General features: G+C 37.9%; 1 protein-coding gene across 4 annotated transcripts in view; it reads right to left on the reverse strand.

Annotated features, from left to right (window-relative positions):
* rgl1 (ral guanine nucleotide dissociation stimulator-like 1) overlaps positions 1 to 19,693 on the reverse strand; it is a 92,834-nt gene that overhangs the window by 15,725 nt on the left and 57,416 nt on the right. For all 4 annotated transcript variants that reach the window (XM_057840990.1, XM_057840991.1, XM_057840989.1 and 1 more), the window contains 2 exons: positions 5,455 to 5,565; positions 1,833 to 2,041 (listed from right to left, as the gene is read on the reverse strand). In XM_057840990.1, the coding sequence (XP_057696973.1) occupies positions 1,833 to 2,041; positions 5,455 to 5,565 (320 nt within the window). The remainder of the gene's footprint in view (positions 1 to 1,832; positions 2,042 to 5,454; positions 5,566 to 19,693) is intronic.

The following is a 19,693-nucleotide window of genomic DNA, read 5'->3' on the forward strand; positions in this document are numbered from 1 at the left end:
AATTCTCCAGGAACTGTTCCAATTTTTAAATTTCGATTCCATGTTTCGATGCCCTGACTGCCGATCGGAAAAAAATGGCTGCCGAACACCAAGAAGAAGCCACATGAAGTGTGTGTGATTTCAACCATGGACATGGTGCGGCGGCGCTCAAAGGTTTGTCTCAACTTCTTAAAGAAAAATGACCAGTTAGCTAAGTGCAACATTTGCAACACAGCTACATCATGCAAAGGTGGCTGCACGACCAGGGGTGAAAGTGGGCCAGAACGGTCAGGAACGCAGTTCCGGTATAAGATTCAGGGCCAGAACGCAGTTCCGGTATAAGATTCAGGGCCGGAATGCTGTTCCGGTACACTGTGCTTTGAAAATATGATGGCAACTGTCAAAACGCTGTGTAAAAAAAATAAATAAATACAATAAAATAAAATTAAAATTAAATCTGAAAAAATGTCTAGTGCTGGAGCTTTAATCGAGGAAAGATTTACTTTTTTTTGGCGTAAAATATAAAATAAATCAATACTTTTTAAAATTAGATAAAAGAAAAATGAAAAACTTAAAAATAATGACAATATTTATCATTTTCTACCATTTTTTATAGAAAATGTAATAAAAAAAAAAATAAATACAGTAGATTAACAAACAAAGAACATTGAGTTTTTTTCCCCAATTTAAAAAAAAAAAAAAAATGTAAAAACAAAACTTCACGGTCTTTTCCTATTTACACTTAAAAATGTAAATAAAAAATACATACATAAAACCAATTGGGGATATCTTTTGGGGCCTCCTAATTGCAAATATTAGATACTAATTATATCTATAATATGTTCAATTGAACCTCTTTATTGCAAATATTATTTTATTTTATCTAGGGCTGTCAAAATTATCGCGTTAACGGGCGGTAATTAATTTCTTAATTAATCACGTAATAATATTTGACGCAATTAACGCACATGCGCCCGCTCAGACAGATTTAAATGACAGTACACTGAAATGCCCACTTGTTAATTGTGTTTTATGGAGTTTTGCCGCCCTCTGCTGGCGCTTGGGTGCGACTGATTTTATAGGCTTCAGCACCCATGAGCATTGTGTAAGTAATTATTGACATCAGCAATGGCGGGCTACTAGTTTATTTTTTGATTGAAAATTTTACAAATTTTATTGAAACGAAAACATGAAGAGGGGTTTTAATATAAAATTTCGATAACTTGTACTAACATTTATCTTTTAAGAGCTACAAGTCTTTCTATCCATGGATCGCTTTAACAGAATGTTAATAATGTTAATGCCATCTTGTTGATTTATTGTCATAATGAACAAATACAGTCCTTATGTACCATATGTTGAATGTATATATCCATCTTGTGTCTTATCTTTCCATTCCAACAATAATTTACAGAATAATATGGCATGTTTTATAGATGGTTTGAATTGCGATTAATTACGATTAATTAATTTATAAGCTGTAATCAACTCGATTAAAAATTTTAATCGTTTGACAGCCCTAATTTTATCTAATATTTGCAATTAGGAGGCTCAAAAAAAGACGATATGCCTTATTCTTAGGTCAACAATGTCTCTAAACTAATTATCAACTAGTAAAAAAAGTTGATTCATTTCTATATCGATTAGTAGGCCATGACGGTGGTACCTACTTAGAGAGCTAAGTTGCTTTAAAAATTTTGAGAACCACTCTTTACGTCATTCGGTTCTATTAACGGTAGTAGACAGCCAAATCCATTTTGAACTGGGAGGAGTGTGCTCATTCAATCGCTGCCAGGCCTCCCAGTTCAAATGGATCGGACGAAAAAGCTTCTGAAAATGATCTTTCTGAGTACCTGTCAAGCAGCAGATGCAGTACCGTCTGCGTGCTAGCAAAGGCTCTGTAGGTGGACAGGAAAATGGACGTGTAAGTGAGGTCGTTGTCTCCGAACGCCGTCAGTAGAGTCTCCACCAGACGCTCCAACGTCCCGGCGCGGATACTTCGGATCTTGCAGGTTTCCAACTGGCTCACCGTGTGGCCGGGAGGCAAGCGGTCGCCCTCCGCCTGATGGAAAACAAAAACGTGAACATACATAAGAATACAACTTAGCCTACACTTGTGCCGTGTAGTGTCTGCTGTTTGTTTTTGGAGTGCAATAAATGAGGTCATTCTCCTGAAAACAAGCGTCAATGCCGGAACAGAAAGCGGGTGGAACAATCCTGACCTATATTCAATCATTCTCCACTTATCCAGATGTGTCCTACTATTGTGACTTGAGACCGAGTAGCAGCAAACAATCCGGGATTGACTTGTAGGAGAAGAAGTGGCGCAGACGGAAAGAGGGAGGGGGTCGGCGAGGTTAGCGAGCTAGGGCAGGAAACGCTCTAAATCTGCTTCTAATCAGCGCGGACCCCTCCTCCTTTTTCTCCAAGTTCTCCCAGAACTCCCCTCTGATAACCAGTCAAGAAAAACACATAAGCGTCAATGTGAGTCGGAGCAGGGGTTGGGTCAAAAGTGCACGTGATGACTTTGCTAAGCGGTACGCTTGCAGGGTTTTAAACCGTTGGCTCAGCATGCAAGACTGGAGTGGAGTAATTAGGGCTGCAGCAATCCATTATTTAAGTAATCAATCTATCGATTAATGAGTTTGATTAATCGAGAAATAGGATAACAAACATTCAATGCGTTGCAGAATAATTTTAGGAGATGTAAATCAAAGGTACAAGTACTTATGCTTGCAATAACATTTATTTTGGCCTGCTCAGATTGCACTTTCAAATGAGCATTAAATGCAAATACTAAATAAAATACCTGAGTGTTTTTTCAAACTACATAATTGCACTTTCATTTCACATGAGCAATAAATTAATTTAAAAATAAATAAAAAATCTTGGAAGTTCTTTCCTCGACTTCTTGCACTTTTTCCACATTTAAATTTTTTGTCAAGCTGTAACACAAAAACATGTACAACTATGGGGAAAAAAGACACCACATTTCAACAATAAAACACTTAACACAAAACAATAGGAGTTTATTAAATGTCTATTTAGTTGAACTGGTAAGTAAATTTAGTTGATAGACATAACCAAACTCGCATAGCAAACGTCCACTAGCTTAAATGTTAAAAATATTAACACTTTTTGTTTGCTTGTTTTTTACAACTCTCTTAACAAGTCGTTCAAACACATTTCCACATTAAGAAAAAAAAAAAAAAAAAATTCCCGGCCGTTTTACTGGATTTTGACTGCAAGGCCCACAGAAAATTCTGTTCTATTGCTATATGAACATAGAACCCACCAAAAGAAAGATTAGACTCTTCTTTCAGCAGAAAAAAAAGTTAGCCCATATCTTTTTCCATTGTTCAGAAATCACCACTAGCAAATACCTTAGTTTGAGCAATGAAAAAATGGTGAAAAAACGGAGAAATTGAGCTTTTTGTGAAAGCAAACATTTCAAACTTAACTTTGACTTATACACAGCTATTTTTTGCTTTAGTTACATCCCAAACATCTGAATAATGTTTTCCTTTTAGAAAATAAGATAAACAACAAAACATATAGAGCTTTTGATAGCAAAGTAGCAATTTATTTACACATAACTAACTGAAAGATGACACTGATCTGGTCGCGACAGCCGGCTAAACTTTTCCCTCATCGCCGTCTGTCTCATAAAGATGAATTTTTTGGAGTCTCTGCGGGCTCTGCTCGCGAGCAGCACGTACTCAAAGGTATCGTCCACTGCACTAGTGGTCCCGGTCGTTCTGCTCGGTTGTCCGCCGCCTGGCATCCATTCCGTCGTCTTCCTCCAGCACCCGGCCGTGTGGCTTGGCCGTTCGTTGCCGTTGAATCGGGTTGCGGGTCTTACCAAATGCACTACTGTCCTCCAGTGGCCCGTTTTAATGCTTTAAAATGGATTTTCAGCTTTGTGCTTTGGAGCTAAATTGAATCACGACCCAGAGATGTCTTTTTTGAAAAAAAAACAACAAAACAAAACAAAACATAAAAGACGTATAAATACGTCATTGGGACACTGAAACAATTAAAAATAGAATGTATTTATACGTTTTTGGGAGCAAATGAGTTAAATGTCTATTTAGTCGAACTGATATGTAAATTTAGTAGATGGATATAACTAGGGTTGGGCATCGAGCATTGATAGGACCCGGTTCTAACACTGCGGTTCTCCCGGAACCGTTCGAATTTTTACATTTCGATTCCATGCTTCGATGCCCTGACCGCCGAGCGGAAAAAAATGCTGCCAAAAAGCACGAAGAAGGAGCCACAACAAGCGCGTGTTTGTGCATTGCAACTTGATTACAACCATGGACATGGTGTGGTGGCGCTCAAAAGTTTGGCTTAACTTTACAAAAAAAAAAAAAAAAACAAGTCAGCTCAGTGCTTCATGGAATACAAGAACCAAATGCATAGCTAGCCGAATTGACACGCTGCGCCGTCAAAACCAGGTAAGTAAAACAATACATTACGTCTGTCTTCTGCTGCTCCCACGATCCGACCCCGGATTAAGCAGTAGATGATGGATGAAAACCGATTCTGTTGTGTTTATAGACACATGCAATGTTAATGTCGCGACAATACCAGTTAGGCCAGTGAGTGGCGCTGTAGGAGTGTGTATGAATAATGCGGAGAAGAAGAGATGAGAGCGTCTGGCTAGGATACTTTGTGATGTGATGCTATGTTTTCACTGCTACGAGTTCATTAAAAAAGTAATCAAATGCTTCATATGGCTCCTTCTTTCTGAATATGCAACACAACAGATTCCAAAACGAAAATCCTTGTAATACTGTTGATTTTAACAGAGGTGTCTACTGCTTTAAGATGGCGGCTGTTTACTCTCGCCAGCGAGTGTGTCATTTCGCATCTCGCCCTCTTTATATGTTCTAACGCCGCCGACTCTGTCATTTTGCATCAGTTCTATATAGATGATATCAACCATAGCTCGACGTAATAATACGACTTATTCTCGTACTATTTTCATTCCATCCATCCATCAAATCCCCCCGCATAGGTAGCTCCCGGCGCTTTACCGCTGAGCGTGTTGCAATGCCGCGTAAACAACAGCGTTAAGGAAACAGAGGTGTCTTTTTTGCGTACCACGCGAAATGTGCAACTCGAGGAAAAGCCGTTAATGCCTTTTAATGCCGGAGCAGCATTTCATCAAACTGCAGAGAGAGCGAAAGGAGATGGGGGGGAGCCGTTTGCTTGCCAACTTGGAAAGTCAGGAAATCACATGCTTTGGCTAAAAGAGAGAAAGTAAGAACGGCTTCCAAAGGTGAAGTCCAGAGTGGGAGATTTATAACTCAAATGGTAAAAAAACACGACGTGGAGAGGCGCCAGCGCACAATGCAACGCCCTTAAAACAATGCAGATGAGTTCAATCGGCGGATGTCTCCGTGCGTTGCACGTGATATTTTACTTGGAATGACACATTTTGGCTGGAAAGTGAAATTTGGCACTCACCCCAAGCCATCTAGCACCCTTGTTGGCCGCCTGTTGAATTTGAACTCTCTTAAGGGTCACGTTGTAGATGGCTCCGTCAACCACTTCCTCACCCCAGTCCTGCACGGAGCTCTGCAATCAAGAACACAATGGATGTTCAATATTTAATAAAGGATTTTTTGAAACATCATGAACATTTTTTTTTACCATATTTTTTAGACTAGAAGTCGCAAATGTAATGTAGAATGAATCGCCACAAAACCATATATAAGTCGCATTAAAATATAAATCACATTTTGGAGGGGAATTTTATTTCATTACAGACCAAGAAAAAACATTATACAGGGTTTCACACAGTGCTTTTTAAGCCTGGTGGGCCGCTAGACTCATCTTGCCATTCTCTACTACCATGTTTTACAAGTTTTCTCTGGTAAACAGTGTTACAGTAATAACAATAAACTGTTGAACGTAACTTATTAACAGTTATTGAGATAACTACAGCCTAATCAACACACAATCACAACTTGTTTCCAAAACTCTCAGTAAAGTTACATAAGATTTACAAGGTTAAACTAAACTAAAATAAACTTTTACATTAATTTCTTTTCTATGAACTCCTTGTCTGCCATTGACGGAATTACAAGTCCAAATGATTACAGGCTATCAACTTCTATGGTAGCAAATATCCCCTTTCAGGCAAGCCCTGAAGTCAGGTAATGTATCAGTGCAGGGTTTCCCCTACAAATAAAAGATTGTTGCGCACCGCCACACATAAAATAACAGCCGCCACACTTTGCAAATTAGATGTTTTTTTTAAGATTTAAAGTACATTCTAATTTACAATTTGTATAATTAACCCTTTATTGCCAAATGTATCAAATTTGATACACCTTAAAATTTCATGATTTTGAGACTAATTTAGAATTTTGACATTTCGCTTTGAAAAAAAAAAACTGATGGATGCAAGTCAACACATGCATCTGCAGGTTCCATGAAAAAAACAAACAGGATTTAGCAAGGGTTATACATATCTGAGCGCTTGTTATTACACATATTTATTTTGACTTTTCTTTTTACAAATTTGAAAAAAAGTTTCATTAGGACCTTATTTTTCAAATTTTGGGATTCTCTGATGATTGCTTCATATTGCTGGAATTAAAGGGTTAAACAATACGTCTATATGAATACATACTGTATAGCTCAATATTTATGCATTATTTGCCAGAAGTAGTCTGAAAGAGCACGTCAAATACTAATTGTTCCTTTACACGCTTTATTTTAAAAATAACATTGGTTGTCCTGTTGCAAGCATGTGCCTGACTACGTTGGCGCGGAGTTCGGGAGAAAAATCCACAGAAAGGTATTTCAAATTAATGAATGTAATTCTAATTTAAGCATGTGAAAACCAGCTTAATATTGGCATTGACATATTATTTAAGTTCTGTATGGGGTGTGTTTGACCCTAACTGTCGTGTCCTAGCATAGCATTTGTTTGTTGTTGATGTCGCTGGTTGTAATTTCAGATGAGTATTTTTAAGTATTTAGAAAAGTTGTCAATAGACAAGGGTCCGTAAACAGAAGGGCTAAGGACTACAGGATCGTATTATTACGTAAAGCTAATGTAGCTGAATAAACAGCTTCGTAAGAGCGTTGCCTTCTCTGTTAAAATCAACAACATTGAAGGCATCTTGTGTTTTAGAATTGGTTTTACAAAGAAGGAATAATATTTTACATCATCTACAATCTACATCAAATTATTGTGCATTGAATGATTTATACAAATGCTTCGTCGTAGATCCCAGCTAAGGTACCAGTAGGTAAAGTGCGTAGCTGCTAACAGCTACATTAACCGTACGTAATAATACAACTTTTTTTCTTGTAATAACAATGTTAATCTCATATTCCTTTTATTTTATTTCTTTATTCAGCCCCAATACTCCATCATAAATGCAGACTGTCACGTTCCAATAGATCAAATAGATGTTAAAAAAAAAATAAAAAATTGTCATGCTATGAAGTAATTTCGCCACGGCACGACATGGTGGGGCTGTCCGACTCCGATACAGCCCACCACCACCACGGCTTTAAAAAATTCATGCTTAGGTTTGAACAGAATCTGCCAACTCACATTCCTCCGACATCACGCTGTTATTTACCACCGAGCAACTTAGTCGCAATTCTGGATTATTTGTGGTTGTTGTCTGAATACCAAAGATCATTCGAGTTCAGACTCACAGTTATCATAAGACTAGCGCACGCTGGAGCACTAGCTGTCATTATTTCTTCACTGCGACACGGTAAAACAACTTATGACAACTAATAAGCAAACAACATGGGAAAAATAAATCAACGGCCAGTTGGAAAGACAGTGGTTGAGAAGAGACTGTGAAACTTTGTATGGTTGATGACAGCATCTTCACCCAATTGTGAGAGACGGGTGTTTATCGCTAAAAACCCCCCCAAAAACTCACTTTGTAAATAGTGTGTGGTTAAACAACAAGGTACACACAACATCAGGCATTTTCTTACCCCCACCCACACATATACATGTACAAATACACACACATATACATATTGGGGTGTGACAATATAGCAATAACGTGATGTATCCAATACTTTGTAGCCCAAAAGGTTATCTATATGCTCCAACCAAGAAATGATATATTTGACCCAGACTTATCATTTAAAGCTCATGTTAAACAAACCTGCAGAACAGCCTTTTTTCACCTGCACAACATAGCCAAAATTAAAAATATTTTGTCTAAAAACAATGAAGAAAAATTAATTCACGCGCTCGTTACTTCTAGATTGGATTACTGTAACTCCTTACTTGCAGCTTGTCCTAAAAGTTCCCTAAAAGGTCTTCAGCTAGTCCAGAACGTAGCAGCAAGACTTTTAACAGGAACTAATAGAAGAGAGCACATCACCCATGTGCTCCAAGCACTTCACTGGCTTCCAGTCGAGTTCAGAATTTTAATTTAAAATCCTCCTTCTTACATTTAAGACCATTAATGGTTTGGGGCCATCTTATCTCACCGATGCTCTGGTTCCATACCGCCCCAACAGAACACTCCGTTCTCATAATGCAGGTCTACTGGTAGTTCCCAGGGTCTCTAAAAGTACAGTAGGAGCTAGAGCCTTTAGCTACCAAGCTCCTGTCTTATGGAATCAGCTTCCAGCTAATATTAGAGAAGCCGACACAGTCTGTACATTTAAGATTAGACTAAAAATGTTCCTATATGACAAAGCTTATGGTCAGGCTAGTTGAAATCGGACTAGACTCACAGTTCAGTCTAAGCTGCACTAGAAGCTAAAATGCTTGGGGAAGTACAGCCATTGAGTCCTATCCCCTGTTTCTCACTCTATCTACCACTTGTCTTTACTTTCTCTTTTCTAATTCTAATATCTAGTTGACTAGTCTCTTCATCACTAGTCACCCAGTGTCCCCTTTCCCCCCTCCCCTCTGGGGGAGGGGCTATTTTTCAGCCGCAGCCTCCTGACTATCCTGACCCCTGGCTGGATGGACGTCTTCGTAAATGGAGTTAGTGACATAATTTGACGGATGACACTTAATGACATCTGTCATAAGCATTCATTAATGCATATGATAGTGTGAAGATTATGACGGTCTTACGGCAGTCTTATGACGCCGCTGTCAAATAAAAGTGTTACCTATGAACCCAAATAAATCAACAAATAAGTCGCACTAGACTATAAAGCGCAGGATTCAAAATGAGGGAAAAAGTAGCCGCTTATAGTCCTAAAATTACGGTGGGGTATAATATAATAGTAATAACAGTTGATATAGATAACTGCGTTGAGAAAAAAAATGTTTAAGCCTGAACGATATGTCGTCTAAACATCGCCATCGCGATGTGCGCGACAGTCCCATCGCAAGCACGTGCGATAGTTTTTTTTTTTTTTTAATCCACATAAGCCTTGCTTTCTGCTCTGCGTACAGCCTCACACCCTCCCTCTCCCAGCCCTTTGTTTCTCTCAGTCACGGCGGCACTTGCTTATTAAAGTTAACGATGGCTTTGATCTGGCCAAAGAAGCCGGGCAGCAATCTGTCAATCATCGTTTAACTTGTTAAACAGTTTCTGCAAGGAAGCCGCGCTGTAATGAATGTGTGTGTGGAGACGTTGGAGACATATAAATGCCAGAAGTGATCATGAGGAGTTTGAAATTTCTACATGTCACTCCAACGGTCACAGCTAAGGTAGATAAACAGAAGCATTTAATAAAGCCAAGCATTTATCTACTACAGTACTTCATTCTTGTTCAAAAATGATTTGGTTGGACAGTTATGTTTAAAACTGATCATAATTATGACATTTGAAGTGCTTGAAAACCATTGATTTATATACATTTTTTAAATCACTTTGGGGGGGAAAAGTGAGAAAAAAACATGTCTTATATGTATCGCTTTCCAATGCTAAATCTGAATAAATACATTGAGCACAAAAAACATACACACACAAAAAAAAGAAAGAAAGAAAAAAATGGGGGGGATACTTCGTGGTTTTTCACTTATCTCGGCGGGTTCTTGTCCCCATTAACCGCGAAAAACGAGGGATCACTGTACACTGTGGTGATGGTGAGTCATCCAAAGTCTTTCCAAACAGATATTCAAGTCATCTAGTGAAAATTTATTTTAAAAAATATACATATACATTTGTTTTAATATCGCAATATATCGCAAACCCCAAAATAATCGCAACAATAGTTTTTTCCAATATTGTTCAGGCCTAGTTTAAACCAAACATGGTAAGCAGTTAATCACAGTGTTACTTATTGAGTATTCTTTCCACCAAAAACTTTTTTACTCGACTACATTTTTGGATGACTACTTTTACTTTGTAATATTATTTTGAAGTAACGCTACTCTTACTCGAGTTAAATGTTTGGCTACTCTACCCACCTCTTGCTCCAAGCAAGACAGGTGGTCTTACCTTTTTGAAAAAGACACATTCCGTGTAAATTGTGGGTCACATGGCACGTTAATGTTGCTGAAAGCGGTTAATGAGTTAATATTGAGACAGTTCAGCCTTAGTGGAGGTCAACCATCTACCGATTGCCATTGTGAAGACCTCCGATTCATTGACATTGGCATTTTTAAACACTTTCGGCAGTTTATCCATGAAAAACGCACACATTGGAATGACAAAAATCTGAACTACTTGCCCTTGATGGTATGACTTTAGAGACTATAGCTAAACGCACAATCATTCACTGGTTCTTGACTCCCCAATCACGCAATAGGGAGTTTTACCCAGTGGACATGAGCTCACAACAGCCAACTCCACTTGATCAATCACTGACTCCCATGTCACTCACTTGACAAGCCCCGCCTTTTAAACTCATATACAGTTGGAGTCAGATATAATAGGTAGACACAACTCAGGAGAATATATCATTGACGTAGCACTAGTTGGACAAAAACCGAACTAAAACAGCTTTATGTAAGTACATAAAGAAGTGCTGTAAAGACTGAAGAGGTTCCCAACCCCCAACACTGCAGCGCGCCAGGCCTTCCTAGCTCCCTCCCGCCTTCCCTCACCTTCACTCCATTTAATTCCCCATCCATCTCTTTTACTGTGTCCCCCATCTGGGTGGAGGTGAAGCCGGCCGGTGCTGCGCAACCTTCAGGGAGTCGTGAAAGGTTGACGAGGACGACGCGGGAATGCGGGCGGACTCCCAAATGAGCGCCGATGCGACAACTCTGCATCACTTTTATTGGGAGCGCGCCAGTAAAAATCAACGCGCACGACGAAGAAACTGCTTGCGGGTCGTTATATTGGGTCACTCTCAGTTTAACTTTATATTTGATGTATCTTGTTATAATTGATTTATATACAGTGAACATTGGTTGATTCAGCCAATAATTGTGCTATTTCAGGAAGGATTTTTTTTCACATGGTTCAAACCCATTTGCTATTTGTGGGTTCAACGTTCAAAATGTTTCCTCTGAGGGTTTATCTGTTTGTAGAGCTGCAAATGATTTGGTTTCTCATTACACTGCAGTATCCACAAAGTACGTTTGCATCCTTGACTTGAAAAAAAAATGACAAAACGCACTTACATTTACAAATAATTAGCCCTATAAGGTACCTTCTCTACCTTGAGGGATCCATGAACATTATGTCAAGAGTAGCGCTACACAAACAATTTTATTTTGATAGTTGATTAACAGAGGTGGTAGGCATGTGCCAGTATGAGATTTTGACGGTACGATAATCGTGGGCATAAATACCGCGGTTTCACGGTATTGAAATTATAGCTCCAAAATGTGTTATTATGAGATGTATGGGTTGAAAAAAAAATTATTTTCCCATTGAACAGGATTTTTTTTCCAGAACATAGTTGCAAATTGGAACATGAATATATTGTTAAAATAAATTATCAATTGAAAAAAATATATATTTTAAATAAAATTAAAATAGAACTTCTAGACTATATCCACAGTCACAGCTCAAGTTGCTCAAGATTAGAGCAAGAACAAAATAGTTTCTATAAAAATGTAAAAACACTTCTGACTAAAATTTTTAAAAATTCTACAGCATGACTTTTTTTTGAGGGTGGAAAAGCTCAAGTGAAGTTTCGCCATTTTCAGCCACTGTGTAACTGTCGTCTACATGATGTCATGCCTATGTGTTAAAAAACAAAGAATTCATAAGTTAATAAGTTTGTAAAAAATGTATAAGTTAGTTTAAAGTGTAAATATTGATGTGGAAAGGTTTCATCTAAACAAACAAACAAAAAAAACATTGGGGGCGAGCCCTCTCCTTGATCCAGCGAACGTGGATTTGTGCTTAGGGCAAGAGCATCTTTCTCAATTAGCCATCTTTGATGCTATTCCCTTTTCCCCTTCATTCAAGCGAATCAAGCTTGTTTTCTCAATCTGCGGCTGAAACACTCGACGAAGTTGCTCTCCCAGCTAAGCCTAGGCTAACATTCGTCTTTGTAAGCTTTTAGTGTGAATATTGAATTTGAAAGGAAAATGTGTGTTTTGTTTTTGGCAAACTTTTTCATGGTGCTAATCTGTTGAAGCTACTCACACATGGAAAAATGCAATTGTACAACGTTTTAAATGTATTCACTTCTGGCTGCAATTTTGACACATGAAAAATAGCGAATACTGTACTACGGTCTGACGGAAAATTTTAGTTGTTTTGAAACCGCAACGTTTTCACACCAAGGTAAACCGTGAAACCGGTAACCGGCACATGCCTAATAGGTGGGTAGTAATGTGTGGCATTTACCCTGTTATATTTACTTCGTAATGTTTTGAGAAAAATGTACTTCTCAGAGTAGTTTTACCACACCATACTTTTTACTTATACCTGAGGAGACTTGTGAAGAAGAAATGCTACTCTTAAGGCTTAGTTATGCTTCTGCGGCAGACCTACGCCGCCAAGGCAGACCCGATTTACGACCCTTTGTCGTAGCCTGACGTGCATCTCAACAATTTTCATCCATATTGAAGCGTTCCATCTCCGTTGGCATTGTTGTGTCAAGAAAAGAAGAAAACTAGAAGTCGACATGAGTCCCCCAAAACCGTACAAACACAACGCCAACCCTACTCTAGTGGCTTGGCGGTGAATTACAGGGCAACGCATTCCCTTAACGCAGAACTATCGAATGGTCATAGACGCAGTCGTAGATACGCCATCACCGCAACGCAGAAGCATAACTCATGCTTTACACCGTTACTTGGGGCAACTCTACAGTTACAATTTTCCTCTAAATTTTATATATTACATTTTACTTAATTTTTTTCCGGCGATGTTTACCAGTTTCACCATTTAGATTTCACAACTAGACTTGTGCCGATTACCGGTTTCAAAGTATAACATGGTATGAAAACGTCTAGGTTTCAAAACCGCAAAAATTTTCCGTCATACAGGCCCTACGGTATCAGCTATTTTTTATGTCCCAAAAATTCAACAAGAAATCCCTTGCTTGCTGCTTCTGCAAGGCTCAACCCTCCACCACCGGTTGTTGCTCAGTGTCAGTGAGTCAGCTGTGCTACATGATGGCTGGAGGAGGTGAAACTTCTAAATGTTTCCCCTCATCGAAGATAAAACGATATCGCTAGTATGTGAATATTTCAGGTACAGAAAAGTTACAAACGGGCGCGTCTTAGAGAAGGAGGGCCAACCGACATTTAAACATGTTTGCAGAGGGTGGCTGCCGAGGAGGCAATACCTCCAATATGATTTCGCATTTATACGAAATTATAGGTTAGTAAACACCGTCATGAACGTTACCCACCAGCTACGAGAGTTAACTCAAGCATTTTTAGTGTGTCTAGCGGTGGTAAAACGTGGTGTTTTTTTTCTCTTTGGCAACTGTATTGAGAAAGAGAGTGTGCATAATACAAATATGATACGAGTAGAGCTGTCCCGACTAGTCGACATGGTCGACGTCATCGATGTCGTAAATCCGTCGACGAGCACAACATCCCGTCGACGGCTAATGAAGGGTTAAAAAAATATATGTGTGGAAAGTTCAGAATGTCGCACGCTTGGTATGCAAGCGGGGAAAGCGGCACAAAGCCAAAAAAGCGCACCAGAGTCCAAGACATTGACTTATTTTTAAAGAAACAAAGGAGGGTAGGTACACTGTTGTGTCCTGTCTCTTCAATGCCAAGCTTGGCTGCACGTCGGCCGCGAATGATAACGACAGGACATCGTAAGTTCGTCTAACTAACTAATGACATGTTTTATTGAAGTTGCTAAGCCTGTCGCGATATGCAATAAGTCCATTTATCGCGTGGTAAATAAAAATGAGGGCGGTAATTTTCATGGTTGTGATTTATCGCTGCGCGCGCGCGCGCGTGTGCGCGCGTACATTTGTGCATGCGTGCTGATGGTTTTCTCTAATCAACACGCTGTAGAATTAAAGTTCAGACATACAAAATAGGAAAACACATCTATATTAAACACTATATATGTTAGCATTGCTACTTTGAGGTGAATGGGGAAAAAAGACGACCTACTTTAGCCGGCTATAAAACAGGCAGCCTTCTCCAAAACTTGCAGTTAAAAGGTGACACTTCAAACATGAAAAATCGCTGGTTAACAGCATTTGCAAAAGGAAAAAAAATCTATTCCTGACAACACATGCAATGACAAAAAGTGCTTTTTTGCGGAGTGTAAAGCTTAAATTAGCGGTTTAGCGAACTTACTTCCGGTGAACATTTCAAAATAAAAGCATGTAATATTCGTCATATACGTAAATAACGATTTCTGGCGTTAATCTCACATACTTCAGATTCTACACTAAGAATACCTTTAAAATGACACCCTTTATGAAAATTCTGATTGGCAATGAATAATTATAATACTATTATATATAGTACTACAGTATACTATAATATTAATGCTAAGTATTTTTTTAAGAATTGTTTTGAATCATTTTGGAAAGGTGAAGTCAGTGTTCTGAATCTGTTTACATTCCATTCTTTTGCACAAGTTAATTCTATCAGCATGTGAACTCATTGTTTGTGATTTATAATTTTTATTTATTTGTTTATTTGTACTTTAATCAAGAATTTAAGTGTTCCAAAATGTTGTTGTGAATTGACAAGCATAAAACAAAATTTCATTGCTAAATTAGTAAAAAAAAAAAAAAAAAAAAAAAAAAAAAATTCAAAAAAATTATAAGATTAGTCGACTAATCGTAAAAATAGTCGGCTGACTAATCGGGAGAAAATTAGTCGTTTGGGACAGCCCTAGATACGAGTCATACACATGTGCTTTTTACGGAAAATAATTCAATTCTTTTTGTTCTGCTGGTAATAATATTGAGCTGTGGGTTTAGGCTCACCTAAAGCACTGCATTTATTCTAATTTTACTTAGAATATATATTTCTTTTTTGTAATTTATTTTAACTTGACATTGTAGTTATGTTCCAATTTACTAATATGTTTTGAAAAGTTAAATCCTGTTCAATGAAAAAACTTTTTTTTAACCCAGATATCTCAAAGTAACACATTTTAGAGCTGTAATTGCAAAACCGTGAAACCGTGATATTTTGGCTTAAGGTTATCATACTGTCATAATCTCAAACTGGCACATGTCCTTCAATCGATTAATCGAGGCAGCGCTAGTAATGAGCCCCTTTCAAATGTAAAAAGGCTGTACTTTTTCCCAGTTTCTGTCAATATTGACTTCAACAGCCTGTAAAAATGTTTCAGGATATATATTTGCACTTGAAACAATGAATGTAGGTAATTACATTTTTTTTACGGCATTGCGAAAGGGGCTCGTCACTCAGTGTCCAACAGCCAAGACTGTGAAAAACTAAAAAGCAGGGGAGGGTAAATGAGTAATTATAATTCACATTAAAAATACAAAGCAAGAGTAGAAAGTTAAAAGGCAGCATTGAAATGTGCTGACATGTGGAGACAAAAACAGAAGCACCGACAGGAACCCGGCCAAAACCGAACACCACGCATGCAACATGACAGCCAAGTCAGCTGAGGTTGGATCAGTCTCTTGCATGGCTTTAAAGTCTAAGGTGAAGACGGAGCAGCAGCATTGAAATTTGGGAATTAAATTTGGCTGCCATTGACGTGATAAGACGTCTACCTTGGTGGAAGAAGATAAATTTCTAGTCATGCCTCAATTATAAAACAATAAAAGATTTATTTAAACTTCCTTTATATGTATGTACTTTTTTCTTATTCAAGTCAAGTTTTTTTCCTTTTTCCACCTAAATGGAAGACAGAATATTGCAAAAGGAAATTATTCGCATTTCTAGTGATGTCTCAAAATAGTAAAACCATGAACGTTTTACTTTAATCCCTTCATCTGTGTAGTTTCATTTTTGAAAGGTTTTTACTTTTTCCACCTAAGTGGAAGAAGGCACATTGCTAAATGACATTCTTTGCATTTCGAGTGATGTTTCAAAACATTTTTGTGGAAAAAAAAAATCTAAGCTTGCCTTAAACTCCCTTCAAGTGCATGTAGTATCCTTCTCAAATCAAGTTTTTTTTACTTTTTCCATCTAAATGGAAGACGGCACATAGCTAAATGGCGTTTTTTTTGTTTGTTTTTTTGGGGGGTTTTTTTGCATTTCGAGTGATGTTTCAAAACATTTCTGTGGAAAAAAAAATCTAAGCTTGGCTTAAACTCCTTTCAAGTGTATGTAGTTTCCTTCTCAAATCAAGTTTTTTTACTTTTTCCACCTAAGTTAAAGACACGTTGCAAAACAATATTCTTTGCATTTCTAGTGATGTCTGAAAATAGTAAAAAAAATTAGTTTTACTTAAATCCCTATATCTGTACATAGTTTGCTTCTTCAAAGGTTTTTACTTTTTCCACCAAAGTCGAAGAAAGTGCATTACTAAATGACATTCTTTGCATTTCGAGTGATGTTTCAAAATATTTCTTCATAAAAATCTAAGCTTGACTTAAACTCCCTTCAAGTATAAGTAATGGTTCCTTTCCAAATCAAGTTTTTTTTTTTTACTTTTTCCACCTAAGACGCATTGCAAAACAATATTCTTTGCATTTCTAGTGATGTCTCAAAATAGTAAAACAAACTTTTGCTTCTACTACTACTAAAATCCCTTTATCTGCATATAGTTTCTTTCTTTGAAGGTTTTTACTTTTTCCACCTAAATGGAAGAAGGCGCATTGCTAAATGACATTCTTTGCATTTCGAGTGATGTCTCAAAGAGTAATTTAACCCCTTTTTTGTCAAAAAAATTTAAGCTTGACTTAAACTCCATTTAAGTGCATGTACTGTTTCCTTCTCAAATCAAGTTTTTTACTTTTTCCACCTAAGTAAAAGACACATTGCAAAACAACATTCTTTGCATCTTTGGTGATGTCTCAGAGTAATTTAACCCCCTTACATACGTTTTCCTTTGACATACACACACACACACACACACACACACACACACATATATATACTTTTTCCACCTAAATGGAAGACGACGTGCACATTGCAAAATGAAATTCTTTGCATTTCCAGAGATGCCTCAAAATAGTAAAACAATGAAATGTTTACTTAAACTGCCTTCATTAGAATAGTTTCATTTTTCCTAAAGTTGTTTACTTTTTCCACCTAAATGGAAGAAGGCACATTGCAAAATGATGTTCTTTGTATTTCGAGTGATGTCTCAACATAATTTAAAAAACAAACAAACTTTTTCTTACTTTTCCGTCCTTAGTGGAATAAGACGCATTGCGAAATGTAATTCTTTCCATTTCTAGTGATATTTGAAATATGTCTAAAATGAACACAAATAATAGTAAAAACAAAAACCAGAACATTCTGTATTACTGGTGCACGATAATTATTGGTCCGCTAATAGGAATTATGACGTCATCCCGATAAATCCAATAACATTTATAATAGGACCGATAATATGTACTGTTCTGGCTTTACACACTAGTATGGGAAATCAGTTGACCATTTGCGGGGCATTGCTCCCACCTTTGTGACAGTAGTTTGGTTCAATCACTTACACATTGCGGTGTCTAGCGGTAGCATTGACAGTCGTGAATGCTTTCTGTTACGTTTCCGCCTTGGAAATATATGTAAGTATTTTATGTTTACTATAACATATGGATGTGCAATATATGTTTACTTCTGTGTTGAAGGGTCATATGTACAGAACTTCATAAGTTGTGTTATAGAAGCCAGCCAATGCTTTAGTAGCTCAAGCTAGTGTGCTATGCTATACATATAATACCGGTAGTTGTGTATATAAGTGTATTGTGCAGTTTGTTGTATATTGAGTATTGAATATGTGTATAATTCTGTTGTGCTTTCACAATATTAAGACGAGTGTCTTCCCATAAAAGCAAGAAAAGACCAAGCCTTGTGGTTTATAGAAGTGTAATCATTCTTAGCTGGCTGTCAGGCAGTGCAGAAGTGAAACGCACTGTTTTGTTCATGTCATTATGAAAAATCCGGTGAGATCAAAGGCAAATCTTGAATCCACCACTAGTTTTTTTTTTTAAACCTCCAGGTGTTCAAAAACTCAGGTTAAAAAATATATATATATTTATTATCGGTTATCGATATCGGTATCGGCTTTGAGGAGCGGGAAGTTATCAATATCGGTTTCAAAAAATAGATATCGTGCACCCCGATTCTGTATTAAACTATTCACGACCACTGATGATGATAGACATCCGATTTGTTTTAACTGGGATACTTAGGGTTGGATGATCAGTGCCATTGACGGCGATAGACATCTCATCCCACTCCGGTCCAGATGGAATGAACGTTTATTTCCGTCAATGGTATTAAACAAGTGACAAGGGGAAAAAAAACTACCAGCTGTAAAGACAGCTCAGTTTGACAGTCACACGGTATGCAAACTCCCAAAACAATAGACGGGAGGTCTGGCCCACACAAACATACTGTATGTACCTCAAATGCTGTATTTTTAGAAAACTAAATCAAAGTTAATAGAACACAGAGCACATGTTTTATCAAAAGACCCTGTGGGGACGTAAACACAGGCCTGCTTGTTATCTGTACACACTCACAAGAAGATGCGGTCATAGCAGGATATTGGAGAACCGCGTATTTATTCCTTGACCTTTCTATTACTGTTCATTGTCCTCAATACAAAGATATTTCAGGACACAAGTACAACCACCGTGTCTGACAAGTTATGTCTAGTTGTCCTACAAGTGAGGACAAGGAACGTACTAATACATGGAGCTTAAGCTGGATAGTGCTGATCACATAGCATTATGAAAAGCTCTGAGTATTTCTTTGATAGCTTTGATCAGGCGGCTACTTGAGCATGACACGTGCTTACTAGTAAGAGTTAGTTTTCATTTTCACTTTATATTACAAGCAGGGGTCGCGTTAACCGAATATTTTCCGTCGTTGACCGATTTTTTAGAACGGTGACGGAAAAAACTGAAGTCCATCCGTCAATTTGACCGGTTGCAATTCACACCCCAGACCACAGGGTGGCGAGTGAGCATATTAATTAGCTATTGTCTCTCTTGATGCATGACGTCGTTGGCCTTACTCTGAAAAATGTCAAGGCAACTGAGTGTCCGAAGTTTCTTCAAAAAGCCCCAAAACGACGATGGTGTTGATAAAAGAGGTGAAAAAACAGGGACTGCACAAGCGGGCAAGTCCATGCGCACCGGGAGGAAAGTGTGAGACTACGTTCAGGCCACAGCAGGTGAACTGTTAATTTCATTATTCCATATGCTACATATGGTAGGCTACCTAACTACTGGGGCCACAGTCAGCTGTTTTTGTCACTGC

Source organism: Corythoichthys intestinalis, chromosome 7 (assembly GCF_030265065.1).
Source record: "Corythoichthys intestinalis isolate RoL2023-P3 chromosome 7, ASM3026506v1, whole genome shotgun sequence".
Taxonomy (NCBI): Eukaryota; Metazoa; Chordata; class Actinopteri; order Syngnathiformes; family Syngnathidae; genus Corythoichthys; species Corythoichthys intestinalis.